The sequence below is a fragment of the Notolepis coatsorum genome, assembly GCF_963971535.1.
Source record: "Notolepis coatsorum genome assembly, chromosome: 1".
NCBI lineage: Eukaryota > Metazoa > Chordata > Actinopteri > Aulopiformes > Paralepididae > Notolepis > Notolepis coatsorum.
Window position 1 is genome coordinate 616,326 of NC_140165.1, and position 26,612 is coordinate 642,937.

The window sequence follows — 26,612 nt, forward strand, 5'->3', positions numbered from 1 at the left end:
ACATAACAGACAGTAACAAATCTCCTCTTTCCAATGACAGAGTTCAATCTGGATTTAGTATCACCAGGTATCAGTAGTATCAACAAACGTATTGCTGAAAATATACACTATGACTGCTGTTTTGACAGGGTTAGGGTCTTTACTCTTGGCAAAATTTTTATAAAAATTACAAAACGCAACATTAATTCATACAGTCTGTAGAGATGGATTTATGGCATGATGTCCGGACCCCGTCAGGTTCAAGGGTTAAACCAAAAGTGAAATATGTCCAATAATAGCGCATGTTCCTTTAAAAGATGGGGGGGGGGTGCGCCTCCATGTGTAAGAGCGTGCGTTCTAGGGGTGGGAATCACCAGAGGCCTCACGATACGATACTATCACGATACTTAAGTCACAATACGATGGTATTGCGATTAAAAATATATTGCGATATGCTGAGTATTGCGATATTAATATTGCGATATATTGCAACCTTTTTTTACCTTTTTTCAACTGCAAAGTAAAACTTTGTCAACATGTTTATCTAATAAAATTAAGTTTTCAGTCTGTTCATCTCACTTCAATCATTTTTATTGCAGAACATGGTATTTTCTCAAGCAGACAGATGTCAAACACTGTAATCTGTGTTGCATGTACCTGACAAACTGGAACTGTTTGTATTACAGTCATATTCCAACTTAACTGAATGCACATGTGTGCGTGTGTGTGGACTACTGTACTATTACAGGTATTGAAATGAACAATGCAACTTCCTTATCCAAAAATATATTTTTTTTGCATAATAAAATGTATCGCCACGCAAAGTATCGCAATACTTTTTCTTTTTTTATTATGTTTTTGGTAGATTTTTATTGGTTTTTACTAGGGATGCTCGATATTGGCTTTTTTACCGATACCGATATACCGATATTGTCCAACTCTTAATTTCCGATACCGATATCAACCGATACCGATATATGCAGGGTCCCCCCCCCCCAAAAACTTAATAATTTCAGGTAATTAACATTACATATCTCTTGTCGTGGAATTAACACAACATTATGCATACTTTTGACAATAAATAAAATCAGAATTAGTTCTTACTTGCCTGTCTGGGTAAATAAAGGTTATAGAAATGTAAAAAAAAAAAAAACATTTAAACAGATACCGATATTTCCTATATCACATTTTAATGCCAATATTGGACATCCCTAGTTTTTACTACCGGGCAGTCCGGTAGAGAGAGAGAGAGGGGAAGAATGGGAGATAGTCGGGGGAAGACATTCGGCGCGGCGCGGCCGTGTTGCGACGCAGCGCATTACGTGGTTCGCCACCCGGGCAACACTATACTGTATGGATATGTCCCCCCCACCACTATACTGTATGGATATGTCCCCCCACCACTATACTGTATGGATATGTCCCCCCAACACTATACTGTATGGATATGTCCCCCCAACACTATACTGTATGGATATGTCCCCCCCCAACACTATACTGTATGGATATGTCCCCCCCACCACTATACTGTATGGATATGTCCCCCCCCACCACTATACTGTATGGATATGTCCCCCCCACCACTATACTGTATGGATATGTCCCCCCCCCACCCTGTATGGATATGTCCCCCCCACCACTATACTGTATGGATATGTCCCCCCCACACTATACTGTATGGATATGTCCCCCCCCACCACTATACTGTATGGATATGTCCCCCCCCACCACTATACTGTATGGATATGTCCCCCCACCACTATACTGTATGGATATGTCCCCCCCCACCACTATACTGTATGGATATGTCCCCCCCCCCACTATACTGTATGGATATGTCCCCCCCCACCACTATACTGTATGGATATGTCCCCCCCCCACTATACTGTATGGATATGTCCCCCCCAACACTATACTGTATGGATATGTCCCCCCCAACACTATACTGTATGGATATGTCCCCCCCCCACTATACTGTATGGATATACCCCCCCACCACTATACTGTATGGATATGTCCCCCCCACCACTATACTGTATGGATATATCCCCCCCACCACTATACTGTATGGATATGTCCCCCCCACCACTATACTGTATGGATATGTCCCCCCCCAACACTATACTGTATGGATATGTCCCCCCCACCACTATACTGTATGGATATGTCCCCCCACCACTATACTGTATGGATATGTCCCCCCCACCACTATACTGTATGGATATGTCCCCCCCACCACTATACTGTATGGATATGTCCCCCCCACCACTATACTGTATGGATATGTCCCCCCCACCACTATACTGTATGGATATGTCCCCCCACCACTATACTGTATGGATATGTCCCCCCCCCAACACTATACTGTATGGATATGTCCCCCCCCACCACTATACTGTATGGATATGTCCCCCCCACCACTATACTGTATGGATATGTCCCCCCCCACACTATACTGTATGGATATGTCCCCCCCAACACTATACTGTATGGATATGTCCCCCCCACCACTATACTGTATGGATATGTCCCCCCCCACCACTATACTGTATGGATATGTCCCCCCCCACCACTATACTGTATGGATATGTCCCCCCCCACCACTATACTGTATGGATATGTCCCCCCCCACCACTATACTGTATGGATATGTCCCCCCCCACCACTATACTGTATGGATATGTCCCCCCCCCACCACTATACTGTATGGATATGTCCCCCCCACCACTATACTGTATGGATATGTCCCCCCCCCACCACTATACTGTATGGATATGTCCCCCCCACCACTATACTGTATGGATATGTCCCCCCCACACCACTATACTGTATGGATATGTCCCCCCCACCACTATACTGTATGGATATGTCCCCCCCCCACCACTATACTGTATGGATATGTCCCCCCCACCACTATACTGTATGGATATGTCCCCCCCAACACTATACTGTATGGATATGTCCCCCCCACCACTATACTGTATGGATATGTCCCCCCCCCACCACTATACTGTATGGATATGTCCCCCCACCACTATACTGTATGGATATGTCCCCCCCCACCACTATACTGTATGGATATGTCCCCCCCCCACCCTGTATGGATATGTCCCCCCCACCACTATACTGTATGGATATGTCCCCCCCCAACCACTATACTGTATGGATATGTCCCCCCCACCACTATACTGTATGGATATGTCCCCCCCCACCACTATACTGTATGGATATGTCCCCCCCCCACCACTATACTGTATGGATATGTCCCCCCCACCACTATACTGTATGGATATGTCCCCCCACCACTATACTGTATGGATATGTCCCCCCCCCACACTATACTGTATGGATATGTCCCCCCCACCACTATACTGTATGGATATGTCCCCCCCCAACACTATACTGTATGGATATGTCCCCCCCCACCACTATACTGTATGGATATGTCCCCCCCCCACCACTATACTGTATGGATATGTCCCCCCCACCACTATACTGTATGGATATGTCCCCCCCCCACCACTATACTGTATGATATGTCCCCCCCAACACTATACTGTATGGATATGTCCCCCCCACCACTATACTGTATGGATATGTCCCCCCACCACTATACTGTATGGATATGTCCCCCCCACCATATACTGTATGGATATGTCCCCCCCACCACTATACTGTATGGATATGTCCCCCCCCACCACTATACTGTATGGATATGTCCCCCCCCCACCACTATACTGTATGGATATGTCCCCCCCCACCCTGTATGGATATGTCCCCCCCACCACTATACTGTATGGATATGTCCCCCCCCAACCACTATACTGTATGGATATGTCCCCCCCCACCACTATACTGTATGGATATGTCCCCCCCACCACTATACTGTATGGATATGTCCCCCCCCCCACCACTATACTGTATGGATATGTCCCCCCCACCACTATACTGTATGGATATGTCCCCCCCACCACTATACTGTATGGATATGTCCCCCCCCCACCACTATACTGTATGGATATGTCCCCCCCCACCACTATACTGTATGGATATGTCCCCCCCCAACACTATACTGTATGGATATGTCCCCCCCCACCACTATACTGTATGGATATGTCCCCCCCCCACCACTATACTGTATGGATATGTCCCCCCCACCACTATACTGTATGGATATGTCCCCCCCCCACCACTATACTGTATGGATATGTCCCCCCACCACTATACTGTATGGATATGTCCCCCCCACCACTATACTGTATGGATATGTCCCCCCCCAACACTATACTGTATGGATATGTCCCCCCCACCACTATACTGTATGGATATGTCCCCCCCCCACCACTATACTGTATGGATATGTCCCCCCCCCACACTATACTGTATGGATATGTCCCCCCCCACCACTATACTGTATGGATATGTCCCCCCCCCCACCACTATACTGTATGGATATGTCCCCCCCCACCACTATACTGTATGGATATGTCCCCCCCCCACCACTATACTGTATGGATATGTCCCCCCCCAACACTATACTGTATGGATATGTCCCCCCCACCACTATACTGTATGGATATGTCCCCCCCCCACCACTATACTGTATGGATATGTCCCCCCCAACACTATACTGTATGGATATGTCCCCCCCCCCACTATACTGTATGGATATGTCCCCCCCAACACTATACTGTATGGATATGTCCCCCCCCCCACCACTATACTGTATGGATATGTCCCCCCCACCACTATACTGTATGGATATGTCCCCCCCCACCACTATACTGTATGGATATGTCCCCCCCACCACTATACTGTATGGATATGTCCCCCCCACCACTATACTGTATGGATATGTCCCCCCACCACTATACTGTATGGATATGTCCCCCCCAACACTATACTGTATGGATATGTCCCCCCCCACCACTATACTGTATGGATATGTCCCCCCCCCACCACTATACTGTATGGATATGTCCCCCCCACCACTATACTGTATGGATATGTCCCCCCCCCACCACTATACTGTATGGATATGTCCCCCCCCACCACTATACTGTATGGATATGTCCCCCCCACCACTATACTGTATGGATATGTCCCCCCCACCACTATACTGTATGGATATGTCCCCCCCCCACCACTATACTGTATGATATGTCCCCCCCACCACTATACTGTATGGATATGTCCCCCCCCCACTATACTGTATGGATATGTCCCCCCACCACTATACTGTATGGATATGTCCCCCCCACCACTATACTGTATGGATATGTCCCCCCACCACTATACTGTATGGATATGTCCCCCCCACCACTATACTGTATGGATATGTCCCCCCCACCACTATACTGTATGGATATGTCCCCCCCACCACTATACTGTATGGATATGTCCCCCCCACCACTATACTGTATGGATATGTCCCCCCACCACTATACTGTATGGATATGTCCCCCCCCACCACTATACTGTATGGATATGTCCCCCCACCACTATACTGTATGGATATGTCCCCCCCACCACTATACTGTATGGATATGTCCCCCCCACCACTATACTGTATGGATATGTCCCCCCCACCACTATACTGTATGGATATGTCCCCCCCCACCACTATACTGTATGGATATGTCCCCCCCCACCACTATACTGTATGGATATGTCCCCCCCACAACTATACTGTATGGATATGTGCCCCCCACCACTATACTGTATGGATATGTCCCCCCCACCACTATACTGTATGGATATGTCCCCCCCAACACTATACTGTATGGATATGTCCCCCCACCACTATACTGTATGGATATGTGCCCCCCCACCACTATACTGTATGGATATGTCCCCCCAACACTATACTGTATGGATATGTCCCCCCCACCACTATACTGTTGGATATGTCCCCCCCACTACTGTATGGATATGTCCCCCCACACTATACTGTATGGATATGTCCCCCCCACCACTATACTGTATGGATATGTCCCCCCCACCACTATACTGTATGGATATGTCCCCCCACCACTATACTGTATGGATATGTCCCCCCCACCACTATACTGTATGGATATGTCCCCCCACACTATACTGTATGGATATGTCCCCCCCACCACTATACTGTATGGATATGTCCCCCCCACCACTATACTGTATGGATATGTCCCCCCCACCACTATACTGTATGGATATGTCCCCCCCCACCACTATACTGTATGGATATGTCCCCCCCACCACTATACTGTATGGATATGTCCCCCCCCACCACTATACTGTATGGATATGTCCCCCCCCCACCACTATACTGTATGGATATGTCCCCCCCACCACTATACTGTATGGATATGTCCCCCCCACCACTATACTGTATGGATATGTCCCCCCCACCACTATACTGTATGATATGTCCCCCCCCCACCACTATACTGTATGGATATGTCCCCCCCCAACACTATACTGTATGGATATGTCCCCCCCCACCACTATACTGTATGGATATGTCCCCCCCACCACTATACTGTATGGATATGTCCCCCCCACCACTATACTGTATGGATATGTCCCCCCACCACTATACTGTATGGATATGTCCCCCCCACCACTATACTGTATGGATATGTCCCCCCCCACCACTATACTGTATGGATATGTCCCCCCACCACTATACTGTATGGATATGTCCCCCCCACCACTATACTGTATGGATATGTCCCCCCCACCACTATACTGTATGGATATGTCCCCCCCACCACTATACTGTATGGATATGTCCCCCCCCACCACTATACTGTATGGATATGTCCCCCCCCACCACTATACTGTATGGATATGTCCCCCCACCACTATACTGTATGGATATGTCCCCCCCAACACTATACTGTATGGATATGTCCCCCCACCACTATACTGTATGGATATGTCCCCCCCACCACTATACTGTATGGATATGTCCCCCCCACCACTATACTGTATGGATATGTCCCCCCCCCACCACTATACTGTATGGATATGTCCCCCCACCACTATACTGTATGGATATGTCCCCCCCCCACCACTATACTGTATGGATATGTCCCCCCCCCCACCACTATACTGTATGGATATGTCCCCCCCCACCACTATACTGTATGGATATGTCCCCCCCCACCACTATACTGTATGGATATGTCCCCCCCACCACTATACTGTATGGATATGTCCCCCCCCCACCACTATACTGTATGGATATGTCCCCCCCAACACTATACTGTATGGATATGTCCCCCCCCACCACTATACTGTATGGATATGTCCCCCCACCACTATACTGTATGGATATGTCCCCCCCACCACTATACTGTATGGATATGTCCCCCCCACCACTATACTGTATGGATATGTCCCCCCCACCACTATACTGTATGGATATGTCCCCCCCACCACTATACTGTATGGATATGTCCCCCCCACCACTATACTGTATGGATATGTCCCCCCACCACTATACTGTATGGATATGTCCCCCCCACCACTATACTGTATGGATATGTCCCCCCCCACCACTATACTGTATGGATATGTCCCCCCCACCACTATACTGTATGGATATGTCCCCCCCACCACTATACTGTATGGATATGTCCCCCCCACAACTATACTGTATGGATATGTCCCCCCCCAACACTATACTGTATGGATATGTCCCCCCCCACCACTATACTGTATGGATATGTCCCCCCCACCACTATACTGTATGGATATGTCCCCCCCACCACTATACTGTATGGATATGTCCCCCCCACCACTATACTGTATGGATATGTCCCCCCCACCACTATACTGTATGGATATGTCCCCCCCACCACTATACTGTATGGATATGTCCCCCCCACCACTATACTGTATGGATATGTCCCCCCCCACACTAGTGCGCTCCCTACCGTCGGGCGCAGCAGGCAGCGGCAGCAGCGCCGGGCTGGGGAGGAGGGGCTGGGGGCTGGGCTTGGCGCCCCGCGCTCCTCGGCCGGTGGGGTGCGGTGGCGGGCGCTCGCTCTTCTCCTCCGGGGGGGGCTGTTGTAGCCGTCGCTGTCGGCCGGGGGGGTGAGGTCTCGCGCCGCCCGCTTGGGGGACGGCCGCGGGCTGGGACTGCTCTCCACCCTGTGCCTCTTACGGCTGGTGGAGAGAGAGGGAGAGAGGGGGGGAGGGATGAGGAGAGAGAGAGATGAGGAGAGAGAGAGGGGGAGAGAGAGAGAGAGAGGGAGGGGAGAGGGGGGAGGGAGGAGGAGAGAGAGATGAGGAGAGAGAGAGAGGGAGGGAGAGAGAGAGAGGGAGGGGGAGAGAGAGAGAGAGAGCGGGGGGAGAAAGCGAGGGGGAGAGAGAAAGAGAGGGAGGGGGAGAGGGATGAGGAGAGAGAGATGAGGAAAGAGATGAGGAGGGAGAGGGAGAGAGAGAGAGAGAGAGAGAGAGAGAGAGAGAGAGAGAGAGAGAGAGAGAGAGAGAGAGAGAGAGAAAAGAGAGAAAGAGAGAAAGAGAGAAAGAGGGAGGGGGAGATGGATGAGGAGAGAGAGATGAGGAGAGATGAGGAGGGAGAGAGGGAGAGAGGGATGAGGGGGAGAGAGAGAGAGGGATGAGGGAGAGAGATACAGAGAGAGATGAGGAGAGAGAGAGGGGGAGAGAGAGATGATCGAGAGAGAGAGAGAGAGAGAGAGAGAGAGAGAGAGAGAGAGAGAGAGAAAGAGGGGGGATGAGGGAGGTGATTAGAAAAGAAAGGTGCAAAAAGGACTTAACAACCAAATAGACCTCTCTATAGACCTCTCTCTATAGACCTCTCACTATAGACCTCTCACTATAGACCTCTCACTATAGACCTCTCTCTATAGACCTCTCTCTATAGACCTCTCTCTATAGACCTCTCACTATAGACCTCTCACTATAGACCTCTCTCTATAGACCTCTCACTATAGACCTCTCACTATAGACCTCTCACTATAGACCTCTCACTATAGACCTCTCTCTATAGACCTCTCTCTATAGACCTCTCACTATAGACCTCTCACTAGACCTCTCACTATAGACCTCTCACTATAGACCTCTCACTATAGACCTCTCTCTATAGACCTCTCTATAGACCTCTCACTATAGACCTCTCACTATAGACCTCTCACTATAGACCTCTCTATAGACCTCTCACTATAGACCTCTCACTATAGACCTCTCTCTATAGACCTCTCACTATAGACCTCTCTCTATAGACCTCTCTCTATAGACCTCTCTCTATAGACCTCTCTCTATAGACCTCTCACTATAGACCTCTCTATAGACCTCTCTCTATAGACCTCTCTCTATAGACCCTCTCACTATAGACCTCTCTCTATAGACCTCTCACTATAGACCTCTCACTATAGACCTCTCACTATAGACCTCTCACTATAGACCTCTCACTATAGACCTCTCACTATAGACCTCTCACTATAGACCTCTCACTATAGACCTCTCTCTATAGACCTCTCACTATAGACCTCTCTCTATAGACCTCTCACTATAGACCTCTCTCTATAGACCTCTCACTATAGACCTCTCACTATAGACCTCTCTCTATAGACCTCACTATAGACCTCTCTCTATAGACCTCTCTCTATAGACCTCTCTCTATAGACCTCTCACTATAGACCTCTCACTATAGACCTCTCACTATAGACTCACTATAGACCTCTCTCTATAGACCTCTCTATAGACCTCTCTCTATTATAGACCTCACTATAGACCTCTCTCTATAGACCTCTCACTATAGACCTCTCTCTATAGATCTCTCAGCAGGGTAGGGTGGCACTATTTCTGACAGAAAGCCAGGGAGACGCATCCCTTGTGTCTAATAATAATAATAATAATAATAATAATAATAATAATAATAATAATAATAATAATAACAGATATATAATAAATTAATACATGCATCATCAGAGTGTTCAGTAAAGGGTATGAAAGACAATAACATTTACAGCTTTTACAGCTGGGGAGGTTTAAATGCTTTGGACTGATTTAACCCTTTCACTACCACACTACAGACGGTTAACCCTTCACTACCACACTACAGACGGTTAACCTTTTACTACCACACTACAGACGGTTAACCTTTCACTACCACACTACAGAAGGTTAACCTTTCACTACCACACTACAGAAGGTTAACCTTTCACTACCACACTACAGACGGTTAACCTTTCACTACCACACTACAGAAGGTTAACCTTTCACTACCACACTACAGAAGGTTAACCTTTCACTACCACACTACAGAAGGTTAACCTTTCACTAACACACTACAGAAGGTTAACCTTTCACTACCACACTACACAAGGTTAACCCTTTCACTACCACACTACAGAAGGTTAACCTTTCACTACCACACTACAGAAGGGTTAACCTTTCACTACCACACTACAGAAGGTTAACCTTTCACTACCACACTACAGGTTAACCCTTTCACTATCACACTACAGAAGGTTAACCTTTCACTACCACACTACAGAAGGTTAACCTTCCTTTCACTACCACACTACAGAAGGTTAACCTTTCACTACCACACTACAGAAGGTTAACCTTTCACTACCACACTACAGAAGGGTTAACCTTTCACTACCACACTACAGAAGGTTAACCTTTCACTACCACACTACAGGTTAACCCTTTCACTACCACACTACAGGTTAACCTTTCACTACCACACTACAGAAGGTTAACCTTTCACTACCACACTACAGAAGGTTAACCTTTCACTACCACACTACAGGTTAACCCTTTCACTACCACACTACAGGTTAACCTTTCACTACCACACTACAGAAGGTTAACCTTTCACTACCACACTACAGAAGGTTAACCTTTCACTACCACACTACAGAAGGTTAACCTTTCACTACCACACTACAGAAGGTTAACCTTTCACTACCACACTACAGAAGGTTAACCTTTCACTACCACACTACAGAAGGTTAACCTTTCACTACCACACTACAGGTTAACCCTTTCACTACCACACTACAGGTTAACCTTTCACTACCACACTACAGAAGGTTAACCTTTCACTACCACACTACAGAAGGTTAACCTTTCACTACCACACTACATAAGGTTAACCTTTCACTACCACACTACAGGTTAACCCTTTCACTACCACACTACAGGTTACCCTTTCACTACCACACTACAGAAGGTTAACCTTTCACTACCACACTACAGGTTAACCCTTTCACTACCACACTACAGGTTAACCTTTCACTACCACACTACAGAAGGTTAACCTTTCACTACCACACTACAGAAGGTTAACCTTTCACTACCACACTACAGAAGGTTAACCTTTCACTACCACACTACATAAGGTTAACCTTTCACTACCACACTACAGGTTAACCCTTTCACTACCACACTACAGAAGGTTAACCTTTCACTACCACACTACAGAAGGTTACCCTTTCACTACCACACTACAGAAGGTTAACCCTTTCACTACCACACTACAGGTTAACCCTTTCACTACCACACTACAGAAGGTTACCCTTTCACTACCACACTACAGAAGGTTACCCTTTCACTACCACACTACAGAAGGTTAACCTTTCACTACCACACTACAGAAGGTTAACCTTTCACTACCACACTACAGAAGGTTAACCTTTCACTACCACACTACAGAAGGTTACCCTTTCACTACCACACTACAGAAGGTTACCCTTTCACTACCACACTACAGAAGGTTAACCTTTCACTACCACACTACAGAAGGTTAACCTTTCACTACCACACTACAGAAGGTTAACCTTTCACTACCACACTACAGAAGGTTAACCTTTCACTACCACACTACAGAAGGTTACCCTTTCACTACCACACTACAGAAGGTTAACCTTTCACTACCACACTACAGGTTAACCCTTTCACTACCACACTACAGAAGGTTAACCTTTCACTACCACACTACAGAAGGTTAACCTTTCACTACCACACTACATAAGGTTAACCTTTCACTACCACACTACAGGTTAACCCTTTCACTACCACACTACAGAAGGTTAACCTTTCACTACCACACTACAGAAGGTTACCCTTTCACTACCACACTACAGAAGGTTAACCCTTTCACTACCACACTACAGGTTAACCCTTTCACTACCACACTACAGAAGGTTACCCTTTCACTACCACACTACAGAAGGTTACCCTTTCACTACCACACTACAGAAGGTTAACCTTTCACTACCACACTACAGAAGGTTAACCTTTCACTACCACACTACAGAAGGTTAACCTTTCACTACCACACTACAGAAGGTTACCCTTTCACTACCACACTACAGAAGGTTACCCTTTCACTACCACACTACAGAAGGTTACCCTTTCACTACCACACTACAGAAGGTTACCCTTTCACTACCACACTACAGAAGGTTAACCTTTCACTACCACACTACAGAAGGTTAACCTTTCACTACCACACTACAGAAGGTTAACCTTTCACTACCACACTACAGAAGGTTACCCTTTCACTACCACACTACAGAAGGTTAACCTTTCACTACCACACTACAGGTTAACCCTTTCACTACCACACTACAGAAGGTTAACCTTTCACTACCACACTACAGAAGGTTAACCTTTCACTACCACACTACAGAAGGTTAACCTTTCACTACCACACTACACAAGGTTAAAAACATTGCAGATCCCTCAGACTGTCCGAGACTCTCCCTCACTCTCCACCTTTAAATCCCGACTCAAAACCTACCTGTTCTCCCCCAGTATACAACCTTCCCTACCCATAACCACCCTCCTCCAACCTCCCCTTCCCCTTCGCTACTTTCTCTCCCTCTCCTGTCCCCCCCCCCCCCCCTCCCTCCCCTCGGTTTCCTCACTTCCCCAACTGGTCCCCTACTGGACTCTGTATCTGTTACTTGTTACCCGTAGTTGTATGTCCTGCGTATTCTTACTGTTGCTTATTCCCTGTGGGTCTTTGTTTCTCTGTTCATTTGTTTTGCTCATTGTCAGCGTCTTTGGGTTTTGAAAAGCGCTTTATAAATAAAATGTATTATTATTATTATTATTAGACTACACTACTGGTGGAGCCCCCCTGGCTTTGATCCGATTGGTTGGGACAGGTGGAGCCCGCCCTGGCTTTGATCTGATTGGTTGGGACAGGTGGAGCCCGCCCTGGCTTTGATCTGATTGGTTGGGACAGGTGGAGCCCGCCCTGGCTTTGATCCGGTTGGTACCTGGGCTTGCGTTCCTCGTGGGCCGCCTCCCGGGCCGGTCTGTCGTCTCTGGGGTCCTCTCTCCGGTCCCTCCTCTCCTCCCTCCCTTTCTCCCTCTCGTCCCACTCCCGCTGCTGCCTCTCCCGCTCCCTCTCCTCCCGCTCCCTCTCACGCTTCTCCCGCTCCCTCTCCTCCCTCTCCCTCTCTCGCTTCTCTCTCTCCCTCTCCTCCCTCTCCCTCTCTCGCTTTTCTCTCTCCCTCTCCCGCTCCTCGCGCTCCCTCTCCCGCTCGCGCTCCCTCTCCCGTTCACGCTCCCTCTCCTTGACGCGCTCCCTCTCCGCCTCCCTCTCCCGCTCCTTCTCTCGCTCCTTTTCCCTCTCCCGCTCCTTCTCCTTCTCCCTCTCACGGTCTCTCTCCCGCTCCCTCTCCCGTTCCCGGTCTCTGGTCCTGTCCTCCCGCCGGTCCTCCCCCCTGTCGGCTCTCCGCTCCTCCCTCCTCTCCTCCCTCTCGGACTCCTCCGCTCCCCTCCCCGGGTGTCTGCTTGGAGAGGGTGCTCTTTGGTCTGGAGAGACGGAGAGAATCACCAAGACTGTTAGATTCAGGGTTCCCACAGACATTGCTAAATGAAATTCAAGGACTTTAAAGTACTTTTCCAAGCACTATTTTTTCATTTTCAAGGATGTCACTCGAAGGATACAATTCACTGTTAAATGCAGTTTTTTTAAGCATCTTCTTGGCTCTGCCAGCTAGAGCGAGCTAGAGCATCAGACGCCACGGAGAGATGAGGACAAGCAGACGGCGACTCGTCAGATTTGATTAAAACAGAACAAAAAAACGACTTCTTGATTCAGAACAATTTGATCATGGATGAACAAAACTTTCAATGCGAATGGTTGATTTGAATTTCAAGGACTTTTTAACACTTTGATCGCCATGGTTAAATTCATAATTTACCATCCCTCGCCATCTCTATTTGTCTATGGAGAAGTTCCCCTTCTTTGCAGGGCTATAACTTTTTAAATTCTATTGCTAAATTGACATTATTATGGCCCATTCAATGTCCTATATCTATTGTTCAGGGTGTAGCAACGTTATACTTTTTCATTCACATATTCATACTAAAATACGGTCTAAAGTATAAGTATGTTTTTATCATTTTCTGCAGCTTTCTCCAGAACTTGATTTATAGCCCTAAATGCATTATATTGATGATCAAATACAGTTTGGTAGGAATCTGTGCGAGATAAAAAAATTGTCAACTGGACGTGGTTCTAGAAGTTACTACGTATGATCTGATGATGACCGGATGGGCGGGGGGTGGTTTATAATTCCGTGGGCAACGTTATATCATTCATCTAGTGTGGGTGATATGATCATCAGAGCAGTTAGTAAAGAACACGTTGGAAAATAACGCTGGATCTTACCGTATCTTCCTCGCGCCGTTGGGCGTGGAGCAGAGATATTCCTATTATGGGATGTATAAATATCCGATCCATTTCCAGGTTGTATAATAGTATATACGTCCAAATCATGTTGTTTGTCGAGTTATTTGCACCGATCGGTGTTCACTGTGTCAAGATGGAGTCCTGCTAATGATAGCGAGTGCCCGGACGAAATATGGGTGAGCACCACTTCATCCACATGACTTCCTGTTGGGCGATCTGCCGATCTGCCACCAGATGGCGCTCTTGAACCGTTAGAGAGTTGAGTGGAGCTCAGCAGTATATCTCAGGTCCCCGGGGGAGAAATATGATTTCGATCACAGATTTTTGAAATATTGATATCAAAGACGTGTTACGGCGTCTTCGGCAGAATGAGCATGGCGGGGAATGACGAGTTTCGGCGTTTAAAGTGTTAAGCACCTTGTTAAAAAATGGGCTGTTTACAACACATCCACCGCCGGAAACCTTTTAAAGCGTTATTGCCCGCCATGCTTTGACCGTCAGACCTCGCTGTACAGCGTTATTGATATCAATATTTCATTTTTTTCGCCATTGGCATTCATAATTCATATATACAGCCGCGACGCTCCAGCTGGACCCTAAAGGTGAAGGCAACGATGGCTCAATACCGCCGCCTGGTGGATGGTCGGGCGAGTTACACTGGCAAACAGAATATGGGGGATGTGCGTCGATTAAATTCATCCGGCCATCAGATATCGTTGCAAGGCTCCCGACAGACACAATGTACATAATGGATCGCTTTCTAAACTTAAAGGGGTTATGCACTGCTATTCCTAGCACTATTTGGGCAACTTTACACAATTCCTGTTAGTCTATTGAAGACATTTGTAATTTTTTTTTCAAAAAAAATTCATTGTTTTATATTTCTAATCAAGTACTCGAAACCATCATTTTTCAGCCTCGAGAAATCAGGCTGTTATGGCCTGGCTCCGCCCATAAGCACTTTGAGTGACAGTCAGACCACAGTCTGCACTGGTAGAGGGAGGGAGGGAGGGGGGGGGAAAGAGAGAGAGAGTTCAGTTCAGTTCAGAGTTTTTATTTGCCACATGGAATAATACAATCATAGTTTCTTCATTAAAAAATCATAAATAGTCATTCCATGGACAAAAGGAGCAGGAAGAAGAATAAATCTTATAGTTATATAGTTACCTGCCCCTTATTCCTAAACTAACATGTATTTTCTTAATGGTCGGCGTATAACCATATATTTACACAAATAATCATTTATACCATGAGAGAGAGAGAGAGAGAGAGAGAGAGAGAGAGAGAGAGAGAGAGAGAGAGAGAGAGAGAGAGAGAGAGAGAGAAGCCCCTCCCTCTCTCTTCCTTTTTTTCTTTCTATCACTCTCCCGTTCGGAGGTGTGTGTGTGTCGCGCGGACCTCCGTGCAGCAGGTCCCCCCCCCCCCCCCAAGTGCCCCCTCTCTCTCCCTCCCTCCCTCTCTCTTCTTTTTTTTCTTTCTATCACTCTCCCGTTCGGAGGTGTGTGTGTGTCGCGCGGACCTCCGTGCAGCAGCCCCTCTCTCTCTCCCTCTCTCTTCCTTTCTCTCGGCTCCCTCTCGGCTCTCTCTTCCTCTCGCCCCGCAGCTTCACTCGCTGTCTAGTCTAGGTAGAATGGGGGCGGGCATTAGCTCCAACCACAGAGCCAATCGCATCACTGTGTCTATCCACAGCGCCCTGTGACGTGCTCCAGGTCGTCAAATCAAAATGACCTGATTTACTAGAGGCAAAGAGGGGATGGGCTGTAACTGAGGAATTCGCCAATATAGTATTTAGGCCCAAAAACACATTGATACGAACTCCTATTACTATAATACAATGCTAGAGACTGAAAAATGACATTTATAATGCATGGCACCTTTAATAATCTATATGATTTCGGCGTTTATTGCGACATACAAACCGGAAATGGACCTAGGCGATCGACGTCCTATACTTGGGATCTTTCAGCGCCAGTCTCTTTGACGCACGGTAAGAGGACACTAACGTTATTTTCAGCCCAATTGTTTATTTTTTTATATAGCGTGTATAGGGGGGAAACAGAAATCGATAATCTATATATCGCTGCTGTCGGGTCAAAACCTCATAACTCCATTTAATTTTTTTTTTATATAAATCAACTCCGTAGATCATCCTCCATATGTCTGTGTGGGTTTTACAAAGTTTAAACAATGGGAAAGCATTAATCCGATCATCTGTCTAAACCTCCTAACTCTATTCACCCTCAAATCTGTGTTCGTTTTTTTCATCTGCTGAAAAGTTGGGTTTTTGGAGTTATGAGGTTTTGTCCCGACAGCAGCGATATGCGTTTAGGCCTATAACTCACGTTCTAGGAATTACTGCAGAAAACGATAAAAACATACTTATATTCTAGAAGGTATTTTTGTATGAATGTATGAATGAAAAAGTATAACGTTCCCACATCCTGAACGATAGATAATCGATGTTGAATGGGCCATAGTAATGTCAATATAGCAATACAATTAAAAAAGTTATAGCCCTGCAAAGAAGGTGAACATCTCCATAGACTTATAGCGCTGGCAGAGAGGGGCATTAGATGGGTACAATGCTCGGCAGGCAATGTGTTAAGCTAGGGATGTTCGATATTGGCTTTTTTACCGATACCGATATACCGATATTGTCCAACTCTTAATTTCCGATACAGATATTTTTTAGCGTTTATCGCTTTTTACTACTGGGCAGTCCAGTAGAGAGAGAGAGGAGGAACGGGAGACAGAGTGGGGGGAAGACATTCGGCAAATAACCACGGGTCCGGAAACCGAACCCGGGTCGGCCGTGCCGCGACTCAGGGCGTTATGTGGTTCGCCACTGGGGGGCGCCCCTCCGATATCACATTTGAATGCAAATATCGGCCGATAATATCGGACATCCCTACTTAAAGCTGTTTCTACAGACTGATAGATTACACTTAAAGCTGTTTCTATAAAGACTGTTAGATTACACTTAAAAGTATTGCTTTTCCCCCCAAAAAGATTATTGATGAAAAGAATTTATAATAAAAAAATGATAATTGGCGGGTCCAAAATGAACGTTGTCGTTTGCATGTTGCTTGCAATGCGTGCATGTATCCCCTCCCTACTTCCCATTTCCTGACGTGATTGGATAAATGACATGCAGGTGCTCTAGTGCGACACCTAGTGGCTGAATGTTATGTATAGCACCTTTAAGACAAATATAACTGATGTTATGTTATATTATGTTCCCACAGACATTGTGAAATGAAATTAAAGGACTTTCAAGTACTTTTCCACGCAATACTTTTCATTTTAAAAGGGCATTTAAAAGGATACAATTCACTTTTAAATGTCGTTTTTTTTTTTATAGAAAAAAAATCGGATCCAATATTTATGGCTTAAAACTAGGGGTGTAATGATGCATCGATTCTAATGTGACGATTCAACTGCATCGATTTGAATATGTCAGCGACTTCGGATCATTGAGAAGCGCTATATAAATAAAATGAATTATTATTTATTATTATTATTATGTTAGAATCGATTATAATAGAAAATAATCGAAATTAAAAAATAATTTATTCATTCTCTTTTTAATTGATTTTTTTTTATTTTTTGTGTATTGTTTTTATTGACCTATAGTCCATTCATGCTGAGTGAATCAGTTCCCCCAGCCACATTTGTGTATTCAATATTTTTGGGGGAATTAACTGATTAATAGATTTAATTAATAGAAAATGTATCGAATCGAATCGTGGTCAAATTAAGAGATTTCATGATGCATTGAATCGTTGCCTGAATAATCGTAATATAAATTAATCGTTGTGAGGTCGCATCGTTACACCCCTACTTAAAACCAATTTCCGACAATTAGTTACACTTTAAATTAAAAAAAAAATGTAATGTCTTGATTCAGCACCATTATCATGGATGAACAAAACTTTCAATGCGAATGGTTGATTTGAATTTCAAGGACTTTTTAAGCACCTGGTTAAATAATAGGCCGTTTAAAGAATTCCAGGCCTTGACTTTTCTTATTTTTTTAAGCACTTTAAGCACTTCAAGGACCTCGTGTGAACCCTGCTGATGTAACAGGACTAGAGTGATGTGATGTCAGTACCTCTCTCTCTGTTGTTGTCTCTGCGCTCGCGCTCCGCGTGCCCCCCTCCTCTCCTGTCGTAGGACGAGTCCCGGGCCTGCTGCTCGTAGCGCTCCCGGTCCGCGCCCCCCCCGGTCAGAGCCCCGGTCAGAGCCGCGGTCCGCGGCGCTGCGGTCGCCGGTGCTCCTCTCTGCGCTCCTCTCGCGCACGCCGCTGCTCCGCGACTCCCAACTGTCATGTCCGCTGTCCAGCTGGGAACCCCGCGAGTTCCTACTGGAGCCTGGAGGAGGAGGAAGAGGAGGAGGAGGAGGAGGAAGATGAAGATGAAGAGGAGGAGGAGGGAGAGGAGGAGGAGGAGGAGGAAGAGGAAGAGGAAGAGGAGGAGGAGGAGGAGGAAGAGGAAGAAGAGGAGGAGGGAGAGGAGGGACAGTTACATGCATGAAACAGTATAAGACAGGAGAGGAAAGAGGAAAAGAGGAGGGATAGAGAGATGAAGAGAGAGGGAGAGGAAAATACAGAGGGAGAGGAAAGAGAGAGGGAGAGAGGAAAAGAGAGGGAAAAAAGGGAGAGGAGAAAAGAAAGAGGGAAAAAGAGAGGGAGAGGGAAAAAGAGAGGAGGGAGAGGAAAGGAGAGAGGAGGGAGAGAGGAAAAGAGAGAAGAAAAGAGAGAAGGGAGAGAGGAAAGAGAGGAAAGGCGAGAGGAGGGAGAGGAAAAGAGAGAGGAAAGGAGAAGAGGGAGAGGAAAATAGAGGAAAAAAAGAGGGAGAGGAAAAGATAGAGGAGGGAGAGAGAGAGAGAGAGGAAAAGAGAGGAGAGGAAAAGAGGAGAGAGGAAAAGAGAGAGGAGGGAGAGGTAAAGAGAGGAGGGAGAGAGAGAGGAAAAGAGAGGAGAGGAGAAGAGATTAAAAGAGAGAGAGATTAAAAGAGATATGTATTCTTATAAAACACCAAAACCAGCACAGAGCTGTGAACCAGATGGTTGTCATGACGATGACCCGACCACCCCCTCACCTTTATCAGAGACCTCTGTGGCGCGGCCCCTCCCTCGCCCGTTCCTCTCCGCCCTGTTGTCGGCCCTGGCCTCCGCCCCGCCTCCCCCCCCTCCCCTCGGCTCTCCCCGCCTCCTCCCGCCCCCCCCCCGTGGCCCCTCCCGTAGCTCCTCTCCTCCTGGGCCAGCTCCTCCTTCCTGTGGGCGTCGGCCCGCTCCTTCTCCCGCTCCTTCTCCTTCTCCCGTTCACGGTCGCGGCGCTCCAAGGACTCCCTGCCAGAGCGCGTCGCACCTGCCGCCGCCGCCGCCGCCGCCGTCGTCGTCTCCGCCCTGCGTCGTCTCCGCCCTGCCGTCCCGGGACGCGTCCTTCGGGTCCCTGGTGGTGGTGGTGGCGTCGCCCCCCCGGGTGGCTTCCCGTCCCCGCTCTCCTCGCCCCCCGTCCCGCCGCTCTCCTCCTCGTCCCTCTCTGGCTTCGCGGTCGTCCCGCGTCGTCGACGCCCCCTGCTCGGCCTCGTAGTCGCGGTCGTCGCGGCCGCCGTCCTTCTCTCGCTTGCTGCTGCCGCGGCTCTCTGTGCGACGGGAGAAACCCACAGGGGGAGGAAACCATCAGCTGGTGACGCGTCCAGAACGGGCCTGAACAGGGTACCGGTTCTCCAAGACACCAAGAGCCTCTCCCTCCTCTTTTCCTCCTCTCTCCTTCCCATCTCTCTTTTCTCTCTCCCTCTTTCTCCCTCCTCTCTCTCCTCTTTTCCTCTCTCCCTCCTCTTTTCCTTTTTTCCCCTCTTCCTCCTCTCTCCTTTCCTCTCCCTCTTTCTCCCTCTTTTCCTCTCTTCCTCCTCTCTCCTCTTTTCCTCTCTCCCTTCATATCGTTCTCCCTCCTCTTTTCCTCTCTTCCTCCTCTCCCATCTCTCTTTTCCTCTCTCCCTCTTTTCCTCTCTCCTTTCCTATCTCTCTCTCTCTTTCCTCTCTCCCTCATCTCTTTTCCTCTCTCCCTCCTCTTCTCCTCTCTTCCTCCTCTCTCCTTTCCCATCTCTCTTTTCCTCTCCTCCCTTCTCTCCCTTCCTATCTCTCTCCTCTTTTCCTCTCTCTCTCCCTCCATATCTCTCTCCCTACTCTCTTTTCCTCTCTTATCCTCTGCTCTGTAGTCAGATGTACGAGAACAACGTTACATTACCGTCTCGGCGCTCCGCGTGCCGGTGCTCCGGCGGAGGCGGGCTCCTCTCCCTCTCCCCGCGGCTCCTCTCGCGGCCCTGGGAGTGGTGTCTCCCCGGGGGGCTGGACCTGTCCGACCTCCGCTGGGGCGAGGAGGCGTCCGGGACAGGAGGGGGGACCGCGGGGGGAGGCGGGGGCCGGGGCCTCGTGGCGGTAGGGGGGGGCGAGGCCGACCGGCGGCGGCGGGGAGAAGGGAGTGAGAGGAGGGGAGTGGTGCCGGGGGGCGGGGTGGGGGACCTGCGGACAGAACCCAACCAGAGGGTCACTCACTGGAGAGGAACCAGGCGAACACACCCAACCAGAGGGGCGGGGCTCTAGATCGAATGACAATGTATATAAATAAAAAACATATATAAATATAATAAAATATTTCTGCATCATTGTCTATGTCATTATTGCTCCGTCCTCTGTTCCACTCTCAGTAAATACATAATTTATCTGGAACATACCCTTGCGTTTGCCATTTTATCTTTGTAATTATGTTGTTAAGTTGCAGGAAATGCCAGCAAATGGCTTTTCTTTATCGCCTATTTATTTGCCTCCCGGCACTTGAACGTCATCATATTGTACAATTATCCCCATTGTTTTGTTAATTTTCCTCAGCGTGATTGTGACCACCAGACTGTGGATGAACAAACAGACACGGTTATAAATTAGCCCCGTGGTGCGTCGAGTGTACTGACCTGCGTGGGGGGGAGGGTTCCTCTGGGAGGCGGCTTTAGGGGAGGGGACTTCTTCCTGGGCGGCGGGGGGGACATGTCCCTGGGGGGCGAAGACAGGCCGCCGCAGCGCTCCTCCGAGGTCCCCGACCGCTTGGCCTTCAGGGAGCCGTCGGACCGGTCCCTGCGCGCGGAGCACGAGACAACAGTCACGAGAATAATTCAACTGCACAACACTCTGACTCACCATCTTTAGGTGATAAAGTACTCGACCTCCTTAAGTCTCGTGCTGCACACCCGCACGCCTCCATCGATTCAAATCCTAACTGACACACATCCATCCCCAATGCATTTCAACGAGGCTGCGCTCCCTTCACTCTCACGATGATTAAAGCAAACCGATAAAGAGACGAAGCTTAGTTTTTTTTTTTAATACGAGCACTTGAGGAACTTCATGGACGGTTTACGTGCGATGTCGTGTAATTCCGTCTACAATTGTGGCCGTGTGGCGATCGGAAAACAAGGGAAGGAACGGTGAAATCACAGATTTCAGCGCTAGAGTGGAGAGTCCATTAGTGTGTATGTGGAGCGTGACCGTCAAAGAAATGGTCATAAGTTGAGATAGAAATGTCCCAATTGCATTTATTTTTCTTTCATCAGCGAGGGCATATAATAATAAAAATTATAATATTTGAATGTTGATTTAGAATTTGAATGTCAACGTTATGAGTGAAGCTTCGAAGCTATTGGGTACAGCCCTAGTTATCAGTACCTATTGGGTACAGCCCTAGTTATCAGTACCTATTGGGTACAGCCCTAGTTATCAGTACCTATTGGGTACAGCCCTAGTTATCAGTAGGGTCGGGCATCGTTTGGATTTGGAACGATTCCGGTTCCGATTCTCCATTTCGATTCCTGTTCTAAACGATTCTCGATTCCGATTCTTTGAGGTGCAGGTCAAAACAGGTCACAGCTTATTTCAATTTTTTTTTTTTTTTTTTTTTGTGAAAATCTTAATTTTTTTTCATATTATTCACATTGTCAGTTGACTTGATGCAGTTTAATTTGGTTGCTGTACTGTAACTAGGGTATTAATTAACAAAGTAAAAAAAATAAAAAATAAATATTTTTTAACACTTTCAGAGCCCAAGCTTAATCTTGATTTACCGGTTGAATGCCCACCATCCACTTCAATGTTAGCGTTAATAACGCCTAATCTATGTTTTAAATTATGGCTATGTGTCTAATCTGCCCGTCATTTATCAATGACTCGTTTTCCAGTCAACATTGTCGAAGCGGATTGTTTTTTTTTTTTAATCGGTTCATTTTCGTTTTATAGCATTTTGAAAAGCCCTCGTTTTCAAGGAAAATAAAAAGATTCCATGATAAACGCCCTGTACTGGAATATTCTAGAATACACAAAAACGTTGTCATTTTTCGGCCTATTATGAATAGTTTTCAAATAAACGCTAGATTATCGATAGTATATGTGTACGTATGCACGCTGGGGCCGCGAGCTGAAAATCGATTCTCTGATTTCCTCATCAGCGATCGCGCACACAGAGACACATCACACATAGGGCGAACGCTGAGATCTCAGCGAATACAACTCTGATTATCCCAAGACTGGTCAAATTGATTCCTTACCTCAGATCAGATGTTCTCCAAAAAGATCATTCCAATTCCTGATCGCCATTCCAAAATCGATCACTACTGTCTACTATCAATTGGCTACTGTGAATATATATATTCCAGGCTGATTCCCGTCCCGCGATCACTTCCATGTTGAGCAGACGTCTCGCCAGCTCAGGGAGCCAGCCATATCACTGATCCCAGGTCAGTCTAAGTTTTCAGGGATAGACGATAGGGGGCGCTTTTTTCCATTCTGAGCTGCTGGAGGAGCTGCTGTACCAACGGGAGACTCGTTGATGAAATATGCTAAATTCGCTAATAAAAAAATTAAACAATAATTGTCGTCGTGGGCATTCAGGGGGGGGGGGGGGGGGGGTGGCTGATAAAACGTCATATCACGTCGTGGGCATTGAAAGTGTTCAGAATCGAAATTAAGAATCGAAATGCAAATATGTTACTTCTGGTTCCAGAACCGGAAGTTAGGAACCGGTTCCCATTAGAACCGGTTCTCGGTGCCCAACCCTAGTTATCAGGACCCGTCACAGGAACGGCTCACAGCCTGGCCCCTCCCCCTCACAGCCTGGCCCCTCCCCCTCACAGCCTGGCCCCCTCCTCCTCACAGCCTGGCCCCCTCCCCTCACAGCCTGGCCCCCTCCCCCCCCTCACAGCCTGGCCCCCTCCCCCTCACAGCCTGGCCCCTCCCCCTCACAGCCTGGCCCCTCCTCCTCACAGCCTGGCCCCTCCTCCTCACAGCCTGGCCCCCTCCTCCTCACAGCCTGGCCCCTCCCCCTCACAGCCTGGCCCCCTCCCCCTCCTCCTCCTCACAGCCTGGCCCCTCCCCTCACAGCCTGGCCCCCTCCCCCTCACAGCCTGGCCCCCTCCCCCTCACAGCCTGGCCCCCTCCCCCCCTCCCCCTCACAGCCTGGCCCCCTCCTCCTCACAGCCTGGCCCCTCCTCCTCACAGCCTGGCCCCCTCCCCCCCCTCCTCCTCACAGCCTGGCCCCCTCCTCCTCACAGCCTGGCCCCCTCCCCCCCCTCCTCCTCACAGCCTGGCCCCTCCTCCTCACAGCCTGGCCCCTCCTCCTCACAGCCTGGCCCCCTCCTCCTGCCTGGCCCCCTCCCCAAGCCTGCCCCTCCCCTCACGCCTGGCCCCTCCCTCACAGCCTGGCCCCCTCCTCCCACAGCCTGGCCCCTCCCCCTCACAGCCTGGCCCCTCCCCTCACAGCCTGGCCCCCTCCCTCACAGCCTGGCCCCTCCCCTCACAGCCTGGCCCTCCCCCTCACAGCCTGGCCCCTCCCCCTCACAGCCTGGCCCCTCCTCCCCACAGCCTGGCCTCCCCTCACAGCCTGGCCCCTCCCCCTCACAGCCTGGCCCTCCCCCTCACAGCCTGGCCCCCTCCTCCTCACAGCCTGGCCCCTCCTCCTCACAGCCTGGCCCCCTCCCCCTCACAGCCTGGCCCCCCCTCCCCACAGCCTGGCCCCTCCCTCACAGCCTGGCCCTCCCCTCACAGCCTGGCCCCCTCCCCTCACAGCCTGGCCCCCTCCCCCCCCTCACAGCCTGGCCCCCTCCCCCTCACAGCCTGGCCCCTCCCCCTCACAGCCTGGCCCCTCCCCCTCACAGCCTGGCCCCCTCCTCCTCACAGCCTGGCCCCCTCCTCCTCACAGCCTGGCCCCTCCTCCTCACAGCCTGGCCCCCTCCTCCTCACAGCCTGGCCCCTCCCCCTCACAGCCTGGCCCCCTCCCCCTCCTCACAGCCTGGCCCCTCCCCCTCACAGCCTGGCCCCCTCCCCCTCACAGCCTGGCCCCCTCCCCCTCACAGCCTGGCCCCCTCCCCCCCCTCCCCCTCACAGCCTGGCCCCTCCTCCTCACAGCCTGGCCCCTCCTCCTCACAGCCTGGCCCCCTCCCCCCCTCCTCCTCACAGCCTGCCCCTCCTCTCACAGCCTGGCCCCCTCCTCCTCACAGCCTGGCCCCCTCCCCCTCCTCCCCCTCACAGCCTGGCCCCCTCCCCCTCACAGCCTGGCCCCCTCCTCCTCACAGCCTGGCCCCTCCCCTCACAGCCTGGCCCCTCCCCCTCACAGCCTGGCCCCCTCCCCCCCTCCCCCTCACAGCCTGGCCCCCTCCCCCTCACAGCCTGGCCCCTCCTCCTCACAGCCTGGCCCCTCCCCCTCCTCCCCCTCACAGCCTGGCCCCCTCCCCCTCACAGCCTGGCCCCCTCCTCCTCACAGCCTGGCCCCTCCCCCTCACAGCCTGGCCCCTCCCCCTCACAGCCTGGCCCCTCCCCTCACAGCCTGGCCCCCTCCTCCTCACAGCCTGGCCCCCTCCTCCCCACAGCCTGGCCCCTCCCCCTCACAGCCTGGCCCCTCCCCCTCACAGCCTGGCCCCTCCCCCTCACAGCCTGGCCCCCTCTCCTCACAGCCTGGCCCCTCCTCCTCACAGCCTGGCCCCTCCCCCTCACAGCCTGGCCCCCTCCTCCCCACAGCCTGGCCCCTCCCCCTCACAGCCTGGCCCCTCCCCCTCACAGCCTGGCCCCTCCCCCTCACAGCCTGGCCCCCTCCTCCTCACAGCCTGGCCCCTCCTCCTCACAGCCTGGCCCCTCCCCCTCACAGCCTGGCCCCTCCCCCTCACAGCCTGGCCCCTCCCCCTCACAGCCTGGCCCCTCCCCCTCACAGCCTGGCCCCTCCCCTCACAGCCTGGCCCCCCTCCCCCCCCCCTACCTGCGTTTCTCCTTCTTCTTCTCGTGTTTCTCGGCGGCGGCCTCGCGGCTCCTCTCCTTGGCCGCCTCCTTCTCCTCTGCCTTCTCCTTGTTCTTGTGCTTCCCCTTGTGCTTCTTCCCCCCCACCACCACCGGCGCCGTCACGAGCAGGTCCAGCGGGACCGGGACCGGGACCGGGGGAGGGGGCGGGGGGGGGCTGGGCGTGCGGGGCCCCTTCTTCTTGCTCCCCTTGGTGGACCTGGGGCACGGGACGAGACACGGAGGGAGAGTCAGGTTCAGCGCCGCTGAAGACCCAAACACATCCTTAAAGGAACACGCCCACATTTGGGGAAATGAGCTCACAGTCTTCTCCAGAGAGAGAGATAAGAAGATAGAGACCAGTCTCCTCTCTGTGTGCGTTCACTAGAAAGCTGCTGGACTGCACGTTAGCCTATAGCTTAGCACAATGAATGGAAGCGGACATGACCGGGTAGCCTTCGGGGAGAGGTGTTAGTTGGACAATGGCTAGGCTACCCGGTCATCTCCGCTTCCATTCATTGTGCTAAGCTATAGGCTAACGTGCAGCAAGATGGCTTTCTACTGAACGCAGAGAGGGGAGACTGGTATCTATCTTCTTGTCTCTCTCTGGAGAAGACGGTAAGCTAATTTCCCAAAATGTTTTCCT

At 49.8% G+C, this 26,612-nt stretch overlaps 1 protein-coding gene across 1 annotated transcript in view; it reads right to left on the reverse strand.

The window, feature by feature from the left end:
• zc3h13 (zinc finger CCCH-type containing 13) overlaps window positions 1–26,612 on the reverse strand; it is a 119,752-nt gene that overhangs the window by 74,767 nt on the left and 18,373 nt on the right. Inside the window, 10 exon segments of the mRNA XM_084328052.1 lie at window positions 7,888–8,136; window positions 13,233–13,773; window positions 18,768–18,876; window positions 18,878–19,026; window positions 19,756–19,864; window positions 19,867–20,301; window positions 20,902–21,102; window positions 21,143–21,181; window positions 21,628–21,787; window positions 25,950–26,186. Coding sequence (XP_084184178.1) covers window positions 7,888–8,136; window positions 13,233–13,773; window positions 18,768–18,876; window positions 18,878–19,026; window positions 19,756–19,864; window positions 19,867–20,301; window positions 20,902–21,102; window positions 21,143–21,181; window positions 21,628–21,787; window positions 25,950–26,186 — 2,229 coding nt within the window.